The sequence below is a fragment of the Rattus rattus genome, chromosome 7 (genome assembly GCF_011064425.1).
Source record: "Rattus rattus isolate New Zealand chromosome 7, Rrattus_CSIRO_v1, whole genome shotgun sequence".
Taxonomy (NCBI): Eukaryota; Metazoa; Chordata; class Mammalia; order Rodentia; family Muridae; genus Rattus; species Rattus rattus.
The window spans coordinates 24,277,375-24,298,466 of NC_046160.1; the positions used below are offsets into that span (position 1 = coordinate 24,277,375).

The 21,092-nt window shown below is 44.3% G+C and overlaps 1 protein-coding gene across 4 annotated transcripts in view; it reads left to right on the plus strand.

Moving 5' to 3' along the window:
* The window catches only part of Dtnb (dystrobrevin beta), a 192,794-nt gene that overhangs the window by 21,665 nt on the left and 150,037 nt on the right, over positions 1-21,092 (plus strand). For all 4 annotated transcript variants that reach the window (XM_032909066.1, XM_032909068.1, XM_032909067.1 and 1 more), the window contains exons 3-4: positions 4,386-4,466; positions 9,108-9,321. In XM_032909066.1, the coding sequence (XP_032764957.1) occupies positions 4,386-4,466; positions 9,108-9,321 (295 nt within the window). The remainder of the gene's footprint in view (positions 1-4,385; positions 4,467-9,107; positions 9,322-21,092) is intronic.

Consider the following 21,092-nt stretch of genomic DNA (forward strand, 5'->3'; position numbering starts at 1 on the left):
CCTCTCTGAGGCTTCTAACAACCAACAACATACAATTTCTAACTGATGGAACTATTACTTAGCCAGGCAGTGGTGGCTCGCACCTTTAATCCCAGCACTTGGAAGATAGAAGCTCTTGCTGGCTCTCGGATTCCTGTATAGTATTCGTCTGAATTAGTCTTTGTAAGCCTTTTTAAAGACATGAGTTCTACTGCACAGCTGGGTGTGGCCAGGCTCCTGTCATGCTAGTGCTTGGAGTGGGACAGGAGGGCTACATAGTGAGACCCCTTCTTAAGTGGGATGCCTATAATCCCAGCATTTGGGAGGCAGAATTGGGAGGATAGTAATTTTGAGGCCAGGCTGGGCTATGTGACTAGACCAGCGCTTGGGCATTGTCTCCTGCAGGCTTGCTCATGCTCTGCCTGCTGGCACGTTCAGGTCGCCTTCCCAGGGGTCGCCTTTTCTACTCAGCCCCCGCCCGAGACAGGGTTTCTCTGTGTAGCCCTGGAACTCTCTCTGTAGAACATGCTGGCCTTGAACTCAGAGATGTGCCTGTCTCTGCCTCCCAAGTACTGGGATTAAAGGCCTGTGCCACCACCATCCTGTTTCTTTTTCTTTTTCTTTTCTTTCTTAAGGGCTGGGAATTGAAACAGGACCTTGTGTATGTTAAGAAAGAACTCTCCCACTGAGCTATAACCCCAGATCTGGTGCTGTCTTGATAGGGTGAGGCAGACCAAAGGGGAAAACAAATAAACAGTGATTCCTGTAGGGCTGCACCTAAATAACCATGGGGCAGGGGATGGGGTTGGCCCTGGGAATGACTGAAGTTCTGCGAAGAACACTCACTCTGGTGGATGAACCTCAGATAAATTATCGTTCCCTCTGTGTGGCCTTTTGAGCTTCTTCACTTTCTTTATAGGAGAAGTTGCATTGGTTTCTACTCTGGGATGCCCCAGCCTCGTTCCCAGCACCACCTACGCTCCAGAATAATTAATTACCTTTGCTGATGTCCAGAGAGATAGATCCCTGACGTTTAGCCTTAGCACACAGGAGTATTTCTGAGGGGTTAGATGATTTAGATAATCTTCCTCAGGTCGTTTTATTAGTCTTAATGCTTACCTTTCTATTTAGATAGCAATCCTGTTTTTCTAGACAGGGTCTCTGTAGGCCAAGCTCAATGCTGTTATGTCTACCTCCTAAGTGCTGAGGTTACAGGCATGTGCCACCATGCCCCGTGTTATTATTTTAGAAGAGAACTTCAGCTCTTGTAATTCTCCCTTGTATTTCTTTGTTTGTGGTGCTGGGGCTCAAACCCAGGTCCTCTTAAATGGTAGGCAAATGCTGTAGCATGGAGCCACACTTGGGGACCCTCACTTTTTCATGACCTAGTGTTCTGGTGAGCTGAGCAGGATGTAGAGTGAATAAGTTAAAAGAAAAAAACCTTAAAAGACATTTAAAAAAAAATCTGGGGCTGGGGATGTAGTGCTGTGGCAGAGTTCTTGCCCAGGGTCCCCAGGTTCAGTCTTCAGAACCAAGAATGGGGGCAAGGAAGCCCACGTGACAGCCTTTGCCTCATCATGGCTTATTCTGTTTAACCTTTATATTTTTTAGGGGTTTATACTTCAGTTTTGTCCTCTCTCTCTCTCTCCTTGTCTCCCTCTCTCCCTCTCTCCCTCTCTCCCTCTCTTCCTCCCCCCCCCAGTGTGTGTGTGTGTGTGTGTGTGTGTGTGTGTGTGTGTGTGTGTGTGTATGTGTGTGTGTGTGTGTGTGTAGGAACAGGTACATGTGTGTGTAGGCCAGAGGTCAATCTTGGCTGCTGTTCCTGAGTTTTGACAGTCTTTCACTGGGACCTGAGGTTCAGAGTTCTAGGCTAGCCAGCGAGTGAGCCTAAGGATGCAGCTTTTCTCTGCAGTCCTGCACTGGAATTACAGTAGTATATGCCATCATGCCTGGTGTTGAATATGGATACCAGGGATCTGAACTCAGGTCCTCATGTCTACACAGCAAGCACTTATTGACTTGGCCATCTCCACGGTACAGTTTAGTCCTTTCTTACTGTTTCCTCCTTTCATGCTTCCCCTTGGGTGACTCGAACTTCATTCCATAGCTCCCTTTACTCCGTGGTGACTGAGGTATATTCTTTTTGGATACCCTAGGATTTGTTACCCTACCCATTAAAGTTCAAGCTTATTAACATTCGTAACCTCCTTCAAAGTCATACAGGCCCGATAGGCTATTGTAGAGTGCTTTCTTTATAGAGTGCACGCTGCCTTTTAAAACTCTCACAGCCAGTTTTTGGAAAATATAGTCCATTTGATTATTTTATTTTTCCTTGCCATTTTAAAATATGCGTGATTTAAAAAATATGCATGCATGTGTCTGTGTCCGTGCTAGAAGTGGGCTCTGGCTTTCCAGTAGTTACATGTGGTTGTGAGCCTCCTAATGTGGATGCTGAGAGCTGAGCTCAGGACCTCTGCAAGGGCAGCAAGTGCTCTTCTTCTCTGCTGGGCTAGCTCCACGGTTCCTAAATGCAAATATTAAAAAACACAAACCAGGGGGAGCCAAGCTTGCACCTTTTACGGTTTTCCTTTGTGAATCGTGTTGTTGTTTTTCCCAGTTCACTCACTGAGGTGGCTACCTTTGAGAGGTCTTGACTTCATCTTGTCTCAAGGTTTGAACCCTCCTGCCACAGGGAAAGCCATCCTTGATGCTCACCTGTGCTGCTGCTCTGTTTATGTGCATGAGGGCACACGTGTGGAGATCTCAGCGCAGTGTTAGAGTTGGGTCTCCCCTTCACGGTCAGGTTGTTCAGGATCCATACACGAGGAACCACTTTGAGGACCCTGGGCTACTATTCTTGTGGAAAAAAATTATTCAACATGCTTACAATAGTTTAAGCATTTAAGACACTGTGTTATATGAACTCTTTATGTTTTAGTCCATTTTTGTTTTTAATAACACAATATCCAGACTAAGTTATAAAGGAACGTTTATCTTGGCCCATGCTTCTGGCCTAAGTTGCAGGGCCACATCTGGAGATGGTCTTTTTGCTGGCAGGGTCCCAAGGAGGCTGAGGGTACTCCATGGAGAGAGGGTGCAAGAAGGGTGTCTTCGGGCCCCTATACATCTGCTTCTCCCACTGGTGGGTAGTAGTAGTTTTATTTATTGTGTTTAAGTAGGGTCTCACTTGAGCTCATGTAGCAGTCCTGTTACTTGGCCCATCACGTGCTGACATGACAGGCATTAGCCACTGTTCCTGGCTCTGGTTTATCTTATGTGTCCGTGTGTGCACCACATGTGTGCTTGGTGCCTGTGGAGTCCTTAAGCCAGCATGGGATCTCTCAGAACTGGAGCTATGGTTGGTTGCTAGCCACCATATTCAAGAATAAGTGGAAGGAAATAATTCATACTTTTTTTTAAAAAATTAATTTTATTTTATTTTATTTTATTTTATTTTTTTTTACAAAATGGAGACAGGGTGTCGTTATGCAGTCTCATTATGCGGTCTTGGCCGGCCTGGACCTTGCTATGTAGACCAGGTTGGTCTCCCACTCAAAGATCTGCTTGCCTTTGCCCCTTGAGTGCTGTGGTTAAAGATGTGTGCTCCCACACTCAGCAATCTTTACTTCTTGATAGAAAGGTGCAGGAAATCGTAAGGTCAAGGCCAGGCTGGGTATGGAGCAAGCTCAAGTCGAGTGCTACTTAGTGAGACATGTTTGAGTAAAGAACAGCCTGGCCGTAGCTCCGTGGAAGAGCATTTGCCTGGCATATCCCCTGGATTCAGTCCCCAGCACTTGAGGTGGTAGTGGTACTATGTGAGGAGAGGCATAGTATCCTATAAGCAGAGAACTACCGTTGTGACCGATTATAGAAAAGGGCAGGTGGCCACAGAGTAAGAAGAGAACCTTAAAGTTAGCTGGTCCGGTTCCCTTTACCCACAAGGCCACGGCCGGGAGAGAGATCTGAAGCATGGCCACAGACAGGCCCTTTTTATAGTCAGACTGAGGCTGCGATCTAGAGACTTCTTTTTGACTCATTCTCCTCACCTCTTTGAAATGGGTCTCACTATGTAGTACAGGCTAGCCTCAAGCTTGTAGCAGTCCTCCTGCCTCAGCCACACTGCGTGGCTTCGAGTTGACCTTCTTGACTCTAGACTCTTTGCCATTCTTCACTCTCCTGTCCCTTCCCGATCCTGCAGCCTTCTGACTGGTGCCATCGAGTGCCCCCCTCTCCAAGTTCCCCTGCCCAGCTGAAGGCAGAGCTGTTGGCAGCATCTTGGCCTGTAGTGGGCACGTGCAAGGCGTCTCTTCATCCTTCCTCACCCGTGCACTTCTCACGGAGCCACGCCTACCGTTCAGCAATGGACGCTCAGCGCAGCTCAGCTTTTCACTTTGTGCTTTTCTCAGGTGCTCAGAATTTCGATGTCATACGACTATCAACGTACAGAACAGCATGCAAGTTACGATTTGTGCAGAAGCGGTGTAACCGTAAGTCACTTCTTACTTCTTCAGTGGGCAGGTAGGGCGCCTGATATTATGAAATAATTTCAGTATCTTCATAAGGCTAGTTAAATCTGTCTTTTTCTAAAGAATGTATTTGTATTATTTTAGAATTATGTGTTTAAGTGTATGTCTGCACGCGAGCATGTGCAACCAAGTGCAGATGCCCAGAGGCCAGAGGCAGAGGATCCCTTGTAGCTGGGGTGACAGGCAGTGTAAGCCACCTGACATGGGTGCTGGGATCTGAACCTGGGTCCCTTGGAAGAGCAGTAGGTATCTCTCCAGCCCCAATTCTGTGTGACTTAAATATTACAAATTTGTCATTTTATTCTTGTGTCCCTTAAAATGCTTAACAAAATCGATAATGTTATAAGTAATGCTGCTAGAATGTGGATTTTTTTATTACAATTTTATTTTCTGTGTATGTGTGTGTATGTGTGTGTGTGTGTGTGTGTGTGTGTGTGTGTGTGTGTGTGTGTGTACACATGTGTGCACATGTTGTAGTTCACGGAGGGCAGAAGACAGTTTTTAGGAGTCATTTTCCTTGTTCCACTGTGTGGGTTCCAGACACCAAACTCAGGTCCACAGTGTTTGCCTTTACTCCCTGCACTGATGAGCCTGCCCCGCTCACCGGCACTAAGGATTAGTTACAGGTTCTGACGTGACCAAGAGTAATGTTGTTTAATCGGGAGGAAATCTTTTGTTCAAAATTAATATAGTTATTAGCTTCTGAAAAAAAGGTCTTGATACTTTGATACAGACATAGTGAAAATTGATTTTTTTTATTAAATTTAGTATAAATGTACTATAATACAAATTAACTAATAAGTAACTGTTGTCATGTGGATTATAAAATATATACAAATATACGTATACATACATATTCTCTTACTGTCTGTGAGGATGGACTGCTGTACTTTTCTTGTATGCACTTGTGTTAATGAGAGGCTGCTTTGTATAATGTAAAGCACATTAGCCTAAGAATTGGAAAATCTGTTTTAAAAGACTAAGTTTTACCGTTCATTATAAACAGTGACTCTAGCAAGTCATTTACATATGATAACTTCTGTCAGATGTTAAAAACTTAAAAACCCTTCCTATATACATAAATAAATAAATCTTTTAAAGATAAAATCTTTGGTGTTTAAGAGCACTGGTTTTGCAGAGGTCCTGAGTTTCATTCCCAGCACCTATAATGGTTACTCACAATCATTATAACATCGGCTCCCGTGCCTTCTTCTGGTGTGTGGATGGATGTACATGCAGATAAAAAACATCCATATATAAATAAATAAATAGTTACACAAAAGGATAAAATACCCTGCCAGATTTGGGGTGCGGTGGTACACAGTAGTACACGGTAGTACACGGTGGTACACGGTGTAGTACACGTCTTAGAGGCAGGCATCTCTCCTTGAATTCAAGGGCCAGCCTGGTTTACATATGGTTTACGAGTTCCATGTTAGCCAGGGCTACATAGTGATGAAAAGAAAGAACAGACTTATAAATACTAAATTCTTAGAGCTTATCATGCTGTTGTGGGTTGCGGCCCTGTTATTTTCATTGTCATTTTCCAAAGCATTAATTTTCAAATTGTGGATGACGGCCCATTAAGTGCTTCTCGAAGTTGCTTTGATGGGCTGTAGCTAACGTAAAGTGTGTAATACAAAAGGAGAATAGAGAGAAAGAAGGGACCAGAGTGCAGCTAGGGAGGTTTAAAAGAGTGCTTATGAAGCCTCTGTGTATCTAGATGTACGTGTGTATGCCCATGTACAAGAGAGGGGGAGGGAGAGGAGGAAAGGCAGAGGCTGATCGCTGGGTATTAAATACATATGCGGTGGGTGTGGGCAGAGGCCATAGAACTGCCAAAGCACTATCTTAGAGCATCCTGCTTTGTAATTTTTCCCATAGTCACTCTTGGGAGAGTGTGATCTGTGTATACAGTGTTGCGAGCCTCAGGGCGCAGATGGTGTTAACTGTTTTAGTTACTTTCATGGCTACGCTAAGATACAGTGACCCAAGACAGTTTATCAGCCGCTCACAGTGTCAGAGGTGAGTAGGTCTGTCAAGGCTGGGAGCATGGCAGCAGGCAGGCCGGCCTGGTGCTGGAGCAGTAGCTGAGAGCTTACATCTGATCCATAGGCCCAGGACAGGGAGAGCACACTGGGAATGGCTTAGGATTTTGAAATGTCAAAGTTCACCCTGTCACGTACCTCTTCCACAGTTAGGTTTCTTCCGTGTTGGCATGTCTGTGGGTATTGTCTTTGTTTGGTCTTGTTCAGGCAGCCATGTTGTTCAGACTTCTTGGCGTAGATTTCTTGCCATGGGTAGAAGGCACATCATCACAGCGGACTTCCTGATTCCCTGACGTGCACCCTCTATTCCTGCACAAACATCACAACTAAGAAGCAAGTTGGGGAGGAAAGTGTTTATTCAGCTTACACTTTCACATTGCTGTTCATCACCAAAGGAAATCAGGGTTGGAACTCAAGCAGGTCAGGAAGCAGGAGCTGATGCAGAGGCCATGGAGGGATGTTTCTTACTGGCTTGCTGCCCCTGGCTTGCTCAGCTTGCTTTCTTGTAGAACCCAAGACCACCAGCCCAGGGATGGCACCACCCACAATGGGCCCTCCCATCTTCATCCCTAGTTGAGAAAATGCCTTACAGCTGGGTCTCATGGAGGCGTTTCCTCAAGGGAGGCTCCTTTCTCTGTGGTAACTCCAGCTTGTGTCAGGTTGACACACAAACCAGCCAGCACACACCCCCTCTTCTGCACTGTTCTCTGAGCCTTGGACATAGGAGTTATGTTGTAAATGTATCAGTTGTGGCTGGGCAATACACGATCACTTACTTATATTCTGCAGTTTGACTGGTTGTGATTTTCTGTAACCGTCTTTGTCTGGCTAGGCCCTGATGCAAGCTGAGCAGGACCTGGCCAAGTGGAAAGGTTGCCACATACCTGGCCTTTTATATGGGCTGTTGGGGTTTGGACTCAGGTCTTCATGTTTGCACAATAAGTGTTCTTACTCACTGGGCAGCCATCATGTCCAGCCCTGTTTTGTTTTGTTTTGTTTTTGTGTTTTTAACTCTGAGGCAAGGTCTCTTGTAGCCCCAGCTAGCTTGAAATTCTCTATGGAGCTGAGGATAACCTTGAACTTCTGATCCTCCTGTCTCTATTTTCCATGCCCAGAGAAAGGTATATATGTGTGTGTGTGTGTGTGTGTGTGTGTGTGTGTGTGTGCGTTCTATACCTGTGTACATGTAGGTGCTCATGCCCACGTGCGTGAGCCCCAGGGAGATCAGATGACAGTGTGTTGTCCCCGGTCACTCACAACCTTAGTTTTTGAGAAAGTGTCTCACTGAATTGAAGCAGGCCTGAACTTTTAACAATCTGTTTTCTGAGTGCTGGGATTGCAGGCACGAGCCACCACACCCAGCTTCTTTTCATAAAAATATACACACACACACACACACACACACACACACACACACTTTTTTTTTAAGCACAAGAGTTTATTTAAATTTGAGTGAAAATCCAGTATTTATTCAAGGAGAAGGGTGGATCCAGGGAGACACCTATCTGATTTGCTCAAAATACAGTTTAAAACAATTTGTTTAAAAGCAAATTTAAATTTAAAGAAATGGATTTGAATAAACCCAAATAAATAAATCTAAATAAATTTGTCTTTAGGATACGTTGTTCTGAGTTTCGAGTAGGCTGGACATGGTAGAGTTATACTTAATACAGTTGTACTTCTTTTTAGGGCCATAGAGAAGAAAATTTGAGATGTAGAATGTTGCTAAAATTGCCAGACTAATATTATAAATAAAGATGATTCAGAATGATGTGGCAAATTGCTAAACAAGCTGAAAATTGGGCTGGCTCAGTGGTGAGAGGCGCTTGCCACCAATTCTGATGTATGACCTGAGTTTAATCCCCTGAACCCATGTGGTGGAGGGAGAGAAGCCACTCCTTTCTTTTTAAAGATTTATTTATTTATTTTATGTATGAGTACACTGTAGCTGTCTTCATACACCAGAAGAGAGCATCAGATCTCATTACAGATGGTTGTGAGCTACCATGTGGTTGCTGGGAATTGAACTCAGGACCTGTGGAAGAGCAGTCAGTGCTCTTAACCGTGGATCCATCTCTCCAGCCCAAGAAGCAACTCTTAAATATTGCCCCTTTTGACCTGCCATTGCATATGCACATCCACCCCCGTACATACCAACAGCGCCACACTTCAAATAACTAAATGTGTCAATAATTTGTTTTAAAAGCTGGAAAGTTCTTACGAGTAATTCTTGATGTATTTTTCTTTTATATTATCAGCTGATAGAGGTCACAGGGATCACTATTTACAAAGATTCAACATACCAATTACCTAACACAGGTGGTCAGCCCTGTTCTGGGGCAGCTTCTTGATGTCCAGAATGAACATTCTACATCTTGTCATGCAATGGGTTTCTTAGTGTTGGCTAAAGAGTTTGTTTGTTTGTTTGTTTTAAGCTTAAAAAAATGGGTTGATCGATTTAAATATCCGATTGTGAGGTAGCACTGCCCTTGTTGACATCGTTTATTAAACAATGTTACTAAACATTGTTGACAGTCTATTTTCTTTGGTTTAGTCCATCTCGTTGATATCTGGAACATGATCGAAGCTTTCCGAGACAATGGCCTTAACACACTGGACCACACCACGGAGATCAGCGTGTCCCGCCTGGAGACCGTCATCTCTTCCATCTACTATCAGTTGAACAAGCGCCTTCCTTCCACTCACCAAATCAGCGTGGAGCAGTCCATCAGTCTCCTCCTCAACTTTATGATCGCCGCCTACGACAGGCTCGTACCTGCTCACTCTCTTTAAATCCTGCCCACTCTTCACCTCCCCCTTCCCACACTGCCTTGCTAACTGTTGTCAGCTTAGAACCCCAGTTAAGGTGAATTACCCCGTGTAAGTCCTTCCAGCCTCCTGGACTGTCACTTGCTGCCTTCTGGCGTGCCTAGGTGGAGCTCTGTAATAGATGTCATGGGTGGGGATCATCCACTTGAGTCAGATTGTCTGGTAAAATGATAGGTACTTTAACAGACCTGATCCTATCCCCACGGGTTAAGAAACACTCAAGCTTTTACCTTTTTTTTTTTTTTTTCGGAGCTGGGGACCGAACCCAGGGCCTTGCGCTTGCTAGGCAAGCGCTCTACAGCTGAGCTAAATCCCCAACCCGACACTCAAGCTTTGTATGTGCTGATGTGACTTTATAGTTGACTTTAAGGCTAATCTTTTTCTACTCTGTAACACCAAATGCCTTTGGATTGAAGTGTTCTCCTCATAAACTTCTAAGAATCCATTTCAGACATTTTTCAGTTTGAAACACCGTGTGGTAGACTTCACAACATGAGCAAGAAACTACTTTAGTGTCTCACAATTCAAATGGAGGCAATTTCCTCTACTATAAACATCGAACCAAAACCAAACCAAATCAAACCAATCCTAAAGGATGGAATGTTGGGAACTGGTTCTGGTCCAGGAACCAAGAGCACCTATTTCTTCTCACTGTTGTTCTGTTGGCCACTGTGTTTGCACGGTAAATTCTCCCTGCTTTGTTTATTTTCTCTTTATGTTGAGTTTATACGCTAGTAAAATGGTAACAGTCACATGTTACAGTAGCGGAAATTCAACGACCTAGTGAGGAAGAATGGATGGGTCAGAGCTAGGTCACACGTTAGTTTTTCCCCAGTCATAAAACATTTATGTTGCAAGTTGGATATCCTACCCATTTGATAGAAAATTATTTAAAAAAAATTAATTTTAAAAATAAGAGTCTATAATAGGTAAAAGTCCAGAACTGTAAAGTTGTTTAAAAAAATAGAGTTATGGATCCATACATTAATCTCATCCTAAGAGCCGAGTCCTGTGACCTGTAACCCAGGGTAGAAATTGTTACCCTCTGTAGATCTCATCCTGTGCCTAATCCAGCCATTCAGCCAGTTCCAGGCTGAATCACAACACAAATCAGTTCAGTAAACAATTTTCAAAAATATCGTAATAAAAATTACGTAGTAAAAAAGGTGAGTAGGGATTAAAAACTCTGATTCTGGTCTGGGAGGTGGCTCAGTTTTATGAAAAGGTATTTGTGGCAAAAGCAGGACCGCAGTATGTATGATCCTAGAGCCAACTTTAAAAATGTCAGGCTTTGTGGTGCACGACTGTAGTTTGAATCACTATCAGTTACACAGAAAGAAGGGTGTGGCTGCTCATGACCATAACCTCAGTGTTGGGTGGGGTGAGACAGGTGGGTGCTGAGAGCTTGCCACCAGCCAACCCAGCAGAGCTGTGAGCTTCCCGTTCAATGAAGGACCCTGTCTCAAGGTGGGAAGGGGGACAGTGATAGAAGTCTCCTGATGTCCTTCTGCGTGTGCTCGCATGGCCTCACTGTTGTGTTTTATAAGAAGAGAAGGAATATGTTTGGTGATGTGCAGTCAGATGTAGGGGAAGGGGGTGCCTCTGCAGGCCCATGCTGAGGCACCCCTTCCCCCTGAGGGACCAGCCACAGGATGGTATAGTACAGAATAGGGTTTATTCAGGGCATGGGGAGGGGAGTTAAGAGGGTAGTAGAGACAAAAAGGGGGGAGAAAGAGAGACAGAGAGAGAGACAGAGAGAGAGAAAGAGGAAGGAGGAGGAGGAGGAAGAAGAGGAGGAGGAGGAGGAAGAGGAGGAAGAGGAGGAGGAAGAGGAGGAGGAGGAGGAGGAGCAGAGGAGACTGGCCATGAGAAGAGAGAGGGTAAGGAACAAGAGGACAGAGCAGGAGCAAGAAGGCAAGAGAGAGAGGAGGGGGCAAGCAGTCCTTTTTATATCGAGTCAGGCACACCTGGCTGTTGACAGGTAACTCTGGGCTGGAGCCTAGACAAAATGCCACACCCATTTGTGTGCATCATGTACAAATACACACACACACACACACACACACACACACACACACACACGGTGGTGGTGGGGGGACAGGGGGGAAGAGAAAGAGAAGGAGAAGGAGAAGGAGAAGGCTGGTGCTATGTAGAGCACCCTAGGTTAACTTCTGGTTCTGCCAAAAGAGTGAGGGTCTGTGGGAGAGGGAGGAAACATGGCTGGAAGAGCAAGGCAAACAGAACTTGCAAATGCAGAGAGAGGGGCTGAGGAGAGGAAGGAGCGCGCTGTGCTAGAGGGAGCTTTGTGACTTTCAGATCAATATGGGTGTCAGAACATAGTATTCACGTCTTTATTAACTCCGATCTGTAGATAAGAACCACTCAGCTCTCTGGAAATTTAAAACTGGTTTCTTTGTAGTGGAAATGAGGAAGGATCTGATGACTTGGATCTTGTTTTCCTGTATCAGAGCATTTAGTGTCCGATCCTTCACGTTTAGCCATTTGAATTCAGTAATTAGTTAATCTTAAGCTCCAGATTTATAGTTAGTATTTTCATCTAAATGATTTCTCCGTAGTATAGGAGATTATGAAAGTTCCACACAGGTTAGGCACACTCGGAGTTTCGGATTTTGTCCCTTAAGTGATCATTTTCTGACGATTAATTATTTTTAAAATGTGAGAGTTCTAAGTTCTATTTGAGAACTTGAACATTAGTACAGGCGTCCGTGTGAAAACCACCGGGGGCAGTGAAAACGCTGATAAACTTATTTTCATCCCCACGGTCCTTCACACTACAGGTGCTGATGTCTTGTAGTCTGGTCAGGCTGAGAGGCCTGCGAGAGAGCACGGGAATTCATGCTCCTAGCGTGCAGGGATTGCGGGGCTGCCTCACTTCCTGCCAGGTTTATATTCTGGGGCTTTTACTAACAACCCCCTCTCTGTTTCCTGCCAGCGTGTTAGTTTAGTGTCTTAGCTATCAGGAATCTGAGGGAAGCCAGCCCTGTGCTTCTGCTGTAGCTGGCTCTGGCTGCATTTCCTCAAGCTGCTCCGGGCTTAGTCCTCTTGTGTCAGCTTTGTCCTTGGGCTGACTTCAAACATGGCTGCCTTCAGCTACTACCAGGGAAAGGGAGAGGAGGAGAGGCCAGAGCTTTGGAGTATCAAACAGAAGTCCCCGAGCTTCCTCCAGACCTGAGCGGTTGGACCAAGTGTGTGCAGGCGTTAAGTCCCAGACTGTCGGTGTGTGTACCCCTGGGGTACACGGTTGCCGAGTTCCTACCCTGATTATACCCTTTCATGCGGTGGGCGGTGGATAAACTAGGTCTGCAGCGAGCCATTACATAGCTCTGTGCTCGTTGCCACGAAGCCTCACGCACAAAGCTCATGGATCCCTTTGTCAGGAAATGGCCCAAGTGCCCATCCAGTTCCTGAAACTTGAAACCTGAGAGTCACTCATAGGCCGTCTTCTCCCAGAGGCCACATGCCGGCAATTACTGAGTTCTGTCATTTCTGTCTTTTGATCTCTAGTCTGTGTACCTTCTGTGGAATCCCTCTTCTCACAGCCCCGCCTGGGCTGCTGCCATTGCTTTTCTATTCTATTACTACTACTACTACTACTACTACTACTACTACTACTACTACTATTACTATTATTATTATTATTATTTTGCATATATGCTCTTCTCTTCCTCCTTCACTATTCATAGAAATAATAAATCCATGTGCCCACTGTCTGCCCCAAGATCTGAGCCCAGGCAGTAACTTCCGAGTGTGTTTGTTTTGTCTGGTCCCATCCCATTGACCTGTGCCTTGCAGGTGAGTGGGATCCTGATTTGCTTCATCACTTTCTTCCTTCTCAAGAGAATGAGTTTTTCAAGGCTGGCCTGGTGGGTGGCACATGCACATAATCACAGTACCAGGAGGTAAAGCCAGGAATTCAGGCCCTTTTCTGCTTCATAGTGATTTCAGAGCCAGTGTGGACAACAGATATCGGTTGCATAAATAACCACCTTGTGTGTGACTTTAGACATTAGACGGTGTCTGTCGGCAGGAATGATTTCCTTCTGCCTGAGGGCTTTCCTTTGCATGCGTCCCAGTTTTATGTGTTCCATCATTTTTCTTTAAAAGTTTTTCTTCATTCAACATTTTAAGAATGTTAAACTTCTCTTTGGCGATCGTGTTTGAAACAGGGTCTCAGTCGGTAGCTCTGGCTCTCCTAAGCTTACTAAGTAGGCCAGGCTAGCCTCACCTCACAGATCCGCCTGCCTTTGCCTCTGGAGTGCTGGGATTCCAGGTGTGCATCACCACGCCCAGCTCAGGAATGCCGGTTCTGTTCTGCGGCTTCTGTCGAGGTTAACAGAGTTTGTCACCTTGGCTTCTTGGATGTTAAGCTGTCTCTTGCAACCTTGAAGACTTTTACAATTTGTTTTTTAACTAGTGTGACGTAGCCATGATATGATTTTTTTTTTTTTTGTATTTATTCTGCTTATATTCTGTTGAGGTTTTGAGTAGGTTGATTGATGACGCTGCTATGCATGCTTAATTTTCTGGTTTTATCTTCCTAATTCTTTACAGTTTTCTCCCCCTCTGTGAAATTTTAAATTATGTGCGGTGTTCCTTATTATAGCCTTCATATTGTCTTTTACCATCTTTTGTGAATTTTTGGGCCTTTTCTTCTAGTATATTTTCCAGGTACTTTTTTTCTAAAGACGTGTGTCTAACCTACATTTAAGGTTTCGTGCTAATTGTAATGATTTTCTTTTTAGTTTAAGAAACTCTAAGAGATTTTTAAATAAATAAATTAATCAATCAATCAGTTAATTAATTAGTTTATGTTGATATTTTGAGACAAGGTTTCTCTGTGAAGCCTTGCCTGTCCTGGAAGTCACTCTGTAGACAAGCCTGGCTTTGAACTCACAGAGACTCGACTGTCTCTGCCTCCCTGGAATTAAACACATGCACAGCCAACTGCCCAGCGAGAGTCACACTTTTTGAAAGTTAAAAAAAAAAAAAAAGAAAAATCCAGTTCTCTGCCAAGTCTTTTATCATTGTCTTTTCTTTACACCTGTAGCTCCACCTGCCCACACCTGGATTTTATATGGCAGTTTGTGTGATATTTGTTTCTATTTTTTATTTGTAGTGCCTTCCATTATTTTTATTTATTATGTGCCAGATGTTACGTGGTAGCATTATTATTTTAACTGTTGTTATTTGACAGTTGAGATCTTGGGGACTGTTTTTCTGTAGGTGGGGATATGTGTGTGCTTCTGCTGGGCGCCTAGAGACCCTGGCAGTCCAGGATGACCTCTGTTCCAGTTCTGGTTCTGTCCTTGCCTGAGACCCTGACATCCTTTCTGTACCACCATCTTTAGGTCGGGCTTCAGGCCTTTCTACACAACGTAACACGGGTCCTCCCTCAGAAGCCCCAGTCCCTTGCAAGGACAGAGTGGTTCCAGGTACTGTGGAGGACACAGGCTTGCCTCCCCGGCCTCCAGCCGCTCGCTCCTGTGTTGGTAACTCATTCATTCTTGTTGGTACGCAGGGGGTGGGTTTGCAGATAGACTTTTCTTACCTTCCCCACCTCTTCTCTTTTTCTTTGCTTTGTAGAAGTGTTGTTTACAATCAGTTTCTCATTACTTGAAGCCCATTATTTCTTCAACTGTTGCTTCTTATTTTTCTTTTTTCCTGACTGTTGGTACAATGACTTCTATCTTTTTTTTAAATGTTTCTCACTCAGTGGTTTAGTTTCTTTAAACTTACCTCATTTTAGGAAAGGCCCATCAATCACGGTCCCATGATTCCTTGGGAACTAGCTACAGCTTATTGCTTTGCCCCAGCACAGAGGGAGAGAGAGCACTCAATTGTGCTGAACTACAACGACACTATCTTAGGAAAGAATTGAAATGCAAAGTCAGATTTCTCAGGAATACATGTCAATTTCATATCCATCAAGTAAAAAAAAAAATCATTACGTCAAACAAGTTGGAAGACCATCTGTATCTAATTTATGATGGAGTTGTATGAAAATTTTTTTTGTGTCATTTGAAAACCAGACTAGCAATCATTTTAAAGTTGTATTTTTGAAGTTTATTTTGGATGCATATAAAAAATTTCATAGTTCCCTCTTAGTAGTGAATGTTTAAAACAGAACAGTATAAAACTGTGCTTAACATTCATGAGGCTCCGGGTGTATACACAGCCAGTGTCATCTTCCTCCCCCACAGTGGCAAAGTAGTAACATATTACTCTATTTTACATAAAAACAAATTTGTTCCTTAAAATTGGAGCTGCTTAACCAGGAGTATAGAATGGACTTCGCTGGAAACATACTATCAGGTTCCAGAGTTCTTCATTAGTGATTCTAAGCAAAGCTGCGGCAGAGACATTTCACATTCACGCGTAGTCTATACTCGCATCCCTGTTTTTAATATGATGCCCTCAAGACAACAAAGAAAAATAGAACACATAAAACCGGGGTTTTGGTTGGAGTAGGAGCCTTCCGTAACAGTAGACTCAACTCTGGAGGGTCTGCTTGCAGCAGTGCTTGGAAATTTCCAGGACACGGTAGAGTGTGAGCGTGTGGTGGCGGCCGTGGATAGCTGTCCTGAGGACCAGAGGTGGAGGTCTGGGTGTCATCACTACATCCTGCCAGGCTGGGTGCTACCACTGTGTATCCTGGTGAGTGAGACCACCGTGCGCCACTGCGTGACCTGCTGCTGCTGTAACCTGTAAACCGAGCAACACCGGGTCACCTGGGAACGGAAGGATACACGGAAGCACTCATGTCTTGTCCTGGAGCTGTAGCTCTGTCTCCACCAGTCAGCCTGACATAGGGAGAGGCAGATCGATAAAGTTTTGAGCACTAGCTAATATTTCAGACTTTTTTTTGGGGGGGGGGTTTATTTGTTCTTTTGCATCTGCATTAAAATATTTTTAAACATCGTTAAAGAAAGGGCTGGACAGATACCCTTCTCTAAGGGTATTGCTTTTGAGTCTCACCGTTGTTTCTCACTCTGATGAGGGGAGCTCCTCAAAGGAGCCTCAGAACAGTGTGACTCGTGTCAGAACCCTTAAGGCTCTTGTGCCCATCCTCACCTCCGCCTACCCCAGACTCCACAAGCCTCGGAGCTGTTCTCCTTTTTCCCAACAGGGCATGCTTATTTCTCTCTTCGTACAGTGTGGTTGCTCCTAGCCCCACCCTGATCCTGCCTCAAGAACTCTTTTTCTCAGAGTTCACCTCAGCTTTTGCTCCGACTGCCTGCTCTCGATACTTCGACACACACGTTGGTCCCTTTGAGGACCCGGTGCTTGCTGTGTGACTGCCTTGGCCTTCATCTATGCAGTGCCTCATTAAGAGTGACATAATGGGTGGGTGGATGAGCTTGAAACTCTACGAGGACAGAGCTTCTCCTTTGTCCTTGACTCCTTAGCAAGCACAGCGCAGGATTCGTAGCGTGGGTCTGTGAGACTGAGATGAAAAGCTGTAGGTATCCGATTAGGAGAAAATCAAGTCGTATTTGGAGTTATTTTCCATGATTAAGCTGTTTGACATTCTTAAGTGGGTTCTCCACTTGCAGTTGATTATTGCAAAACCCACTCACCCTGAAGTTTTTAAAATTATGATTAATTGGAAAAATATGAGTTTCTGGAAATCAAAGTCAAATGCTCTTTTAGCAACATTGCATAATTGGACTGGCAACAGTGTTTCTAAAGCACAAATCTATTTTCATACGAGAAGTACTAATTTATGGTTGGCAGCACGCACAATTGTTTGCTAAAGATGCAGAAACAGTTCACTCAAGTAAAAAAAATGTTTCTGGTAATCTTGCTCCGAAAGTATTTATTAATTTGAATATGAAACTCTTCATAGATATTGCACAACAAGGAAACATCACCCAAATGAGGTTAGTTAGTCAAAAGATAGGTCGAATTTGAGGCTTTACTAAACTGAAATGGACAGTTTCACCCCAAAGGGCACAGGCGAGGTTTGCAGATCCTCTGAAGATACCTGCGTGTTAAAACCTCCCTGATTATTCGGGGTGAGCCACCGTCTGCCTACCTGGGCGCAGACCTCATAATGGAGTTTCCTCAGTGTGGGATATTAAGAACCCCTTTTAGAAGTCACGTGCAAGGCTTATTGTCAGACTGTAAAATGACAGATAGGTGTGTGGAAGTGTGTCAATGGAGTAGCCTAAGTTAGAGACTTACCTTGCTCCTTGTGGAGATGGGTGCTTGGTACAGGCTGCTGTTTGACTGGGGCTGAAATAACAAGTTTCTTTCTAGCCTTTCATTTTAGTCCTTGGATCGGGTTAATACGCACTCTTGTGCTGCGTTTAAAGTGATGGCCTACAATCAGCTCCCAGCTGTCCTAGGCCAAGTCAGTGAGCTACACGGTTTGTGCTGAAACTTCTTCCAAATCATGCTTGAAGAGAATTAGTTGTGATGGAAACTCATATTTTACATCAGAAGTAGTAAACCATGGATACTTGTGAGGTTTGACCATAAGCAGTCTTTGGCAAGGGGCAGCTGCCTGCTCAGTTGTAATAGAACGTGTGTGGTGTGCATGGAGTAATTCTAGATGTCTGGTAGGAAGAATCAAGAGTGAGTCCTTCCCAGAAGAATCAGCTAGATGAACATAATCATGGGGTCCAGCTTCTACGTGACTACAGTTTCTCTCGATGCCCCTAATTGTAGAGGGAAGATGCCTAGCTTTAAAGGAACGTCAGAACTGAAAGCTACACTTTCTTTGCTTGGGGACAGTATGGGAAGTAGCCAAGAAAAATGCTCCTGACAGAGAGGTCAGTGCTAACGTTTGATTTAGCAAATAGTGAAGAGGGGGGGAAGCTAAGGAGTTTTACTTTGTTATTTTGTTTTATTATTATTTTTTTGAGACAGGATCTCACTATGTAGCTTTGTAGACCGACCTGGCCTTGAACTCACAAAGACCCCGCCCTCCCAAGTGCTGGGATTTAAGGCCCCCCCAACTGACTCCTTTTAAAATTTAATTACTTTATGTGTATGGGGTATTTTGGCTGCATATATATCTGTGTACCACACATATTCAGTGTCCACAGAGGCCAGAAGAAGGTATCCAATCTCCTGGTAGTGGAATTACTTGTGGCTATGAACTGTGGGAGCTGAGAATCAAACCCAGGTCCTCTGGAGGCGCAACCAGTGCTCTTAACCACGGAGCCATCTCTCCAGCCCGATGTTTCTTTTTGCAGACTGTCAATAAGCACTTTGATAGTAGAAACTGTGACTCTAAACCTGTGTGTGCTGGGATGATAAGGCTCGAGGTCACTTCCCACTCTCAGAATGCCTAGCTACATAACTTAAAGATTCTCAGCATCTTCACCAAGTGCTTCTGTTCTGTACATTTATCTCCCTTACATCAGTTTTAATCTTGAATACCCACGCTTTTCCAGAGTCCGACATTCCTTTGGCTTTATTTACATACACTGTCTCTTATCGAGTAGCCCATTCATGCTTAGATGTGCACCCCTTACTCTCAATAAAGCAGGCGGTGCACAGTGGGTCTGAGCGTGTGTGCTGCTGGCACAGTGGAGAGAGGATCGGTCTCTGGCTTGTTGGGTGGGAGACTGGAGATTGCTGTGTGGCTGTCATGGATTAGAAAAATGATTGGAAAAATGCAAGATGGTTCATGAAGGGAACACACACTGCATGTTTCTGGTGATAACTTGGTGGTTGGAAATCCTTCTTACCATAAATGCCCCGGTATACATTATTCTGTAAGTGAGTAAATCACTTGGTTAGAGACAAGCCGTGGAGACTAGTGATAATCCTACTGAGTGGTATTTTAGTGCTGTTCTAGGTTTTTTTCTATGTTTGAACATAAGATTGAGACTAGGAGTATTATACGTAACATATAAGTTGAGTCAAAGAATGTTTAGAATAAAGGCTGCAAAATATTTAATTCTCCCCCCCCCCTCCCCGGAGCTGGGGACCAAACCCAGGGCCTTGCGCTTGCTATGCAAGCGCTCTACCACTGAGCTAAATCCCCAACTCCCTGCAAAATATTTAAAAACATTCATATTTCTAAAATGTTTTGAAGATTAGGAAAATGCTGTATAAGTGCTAATTATTAGAATGAATTTTAGAAGTAAAATGTTATAGTATTGGTAAGAATTACTTTTGTAATTCACTTCACTGAAGAGGTGCGTGTTGATCTGTCTCTTTTGTACCTAGGTGCTGGTGTACTTTCCTTCTGACATGACACATGTCATCAGTTTCTTTTCCATAGCAAGGAATAGATATTATTTTGTCTCTTTGAAGGGAAAAAGTGAGATTTGGAGCCAACACACACACACACACACACACACACACACACACACACACACACACTATTCTTTATTATTCCTTAATTTTTTATAATAAAACATTAAGAGAGAATATATAGATACAGTTAAAGGTAGTTTCAAAAACATTTTGGTGATTTATTTAATTTGCTTTATGTGATGGGTGTTTGCTTGCATTTCGTCTGTATCTTGTGCATGCAGTACCTACAGAGGCCAGAAGAGGGCGTAAGATCCCTTGGAACTAGAGTTACAGACGTTTATTAGTTGTCCAGTGGTTGCCGGGAATTGAAGCCGGATCCTCTGGAAGAGCAGTCAGTGTTCTTAACCATTGAGATATCCGTATCTCAGGCATGAAGAATTTTGAAATGCTGAGAAAAGTAGGGGATTTGTGATTAATGATCTTAGTAAGTGTGAGGGAGACAAAGCTCTTATGGAGCAGAGGGACTTGGGAGAAATGCAAAATCTCTTGGTTTTTCAAGACAAGGTTTCTCTTTGTAGCTCCGTCTCACTCTGTAGACCAGGCTGGCCTCAAACTCAGGATCCATCTGCCTCTGTCTCTCCAGTGCTGGGATTACGGATGTGGGCTATCACAGCTCAAATGTGATGTAACTTCAGGGTTAAAACTGTGAGCACATAGCTAGGACCTTGAGCACTGTGTTAGAGTTCTCAGCTCAGGACGTATATCAAGATCACGGGAAGAGTTTTAAAAATGATGGTGAGCTTTGGGTACCCAAGGAGTATATCCAGACATCTCCTTAAAGGGAACTCTCAGGACAACCCAGTTACGTTGCTGATTTCCATAAAAACGTTCTGTTGTGAATTTTAGATTTGTAAGATAATGAGAAATGTGCATGTTGGTCTGTGGCCCAGCTCCTGACAGTCTCTGTGAGCCATGGGCCCTAGGGGAACCTTGTTCTTGTTTAGTCTCTGCCTTGGTTCCTGAAACAGAGCTCCTAACACACTTGCTGATGGTGGAACGGGGGTCCGGGGTAAGTTTTGTCCTGGTAGTCTTGATGCTGGTTCCTGATAAGTTTTCTAAGTCACAGGGATATCTGGTACAGTTCCCAAATTCCTCAGAATCTCCTGTGTGAGGGGAACATCAGGTGATTAGATAAGGCTCTGGGATAACCTCAGCGTGGACGTCGGTTGCTTTGGACCCAGTCTGTGAGATTACAGTTGGAACTGGTAGCTGCAGTCACTAACTTCCCTCCTTACAGGGAGGCGTGGGTGGGGAGCCAATGGCTTAATCACTTTTGTACATAATGAAGCTTCATAAACCCCCGGGGAAATGAGCGTGAGGGCTTCTGGATGGCTGGACATACTCCTCACCTGAGGAGAGCATGGGAGCTCTGCGCCCGTTCCCATGCGGATCCCGTGTATCTTTTCAACACTCCTCT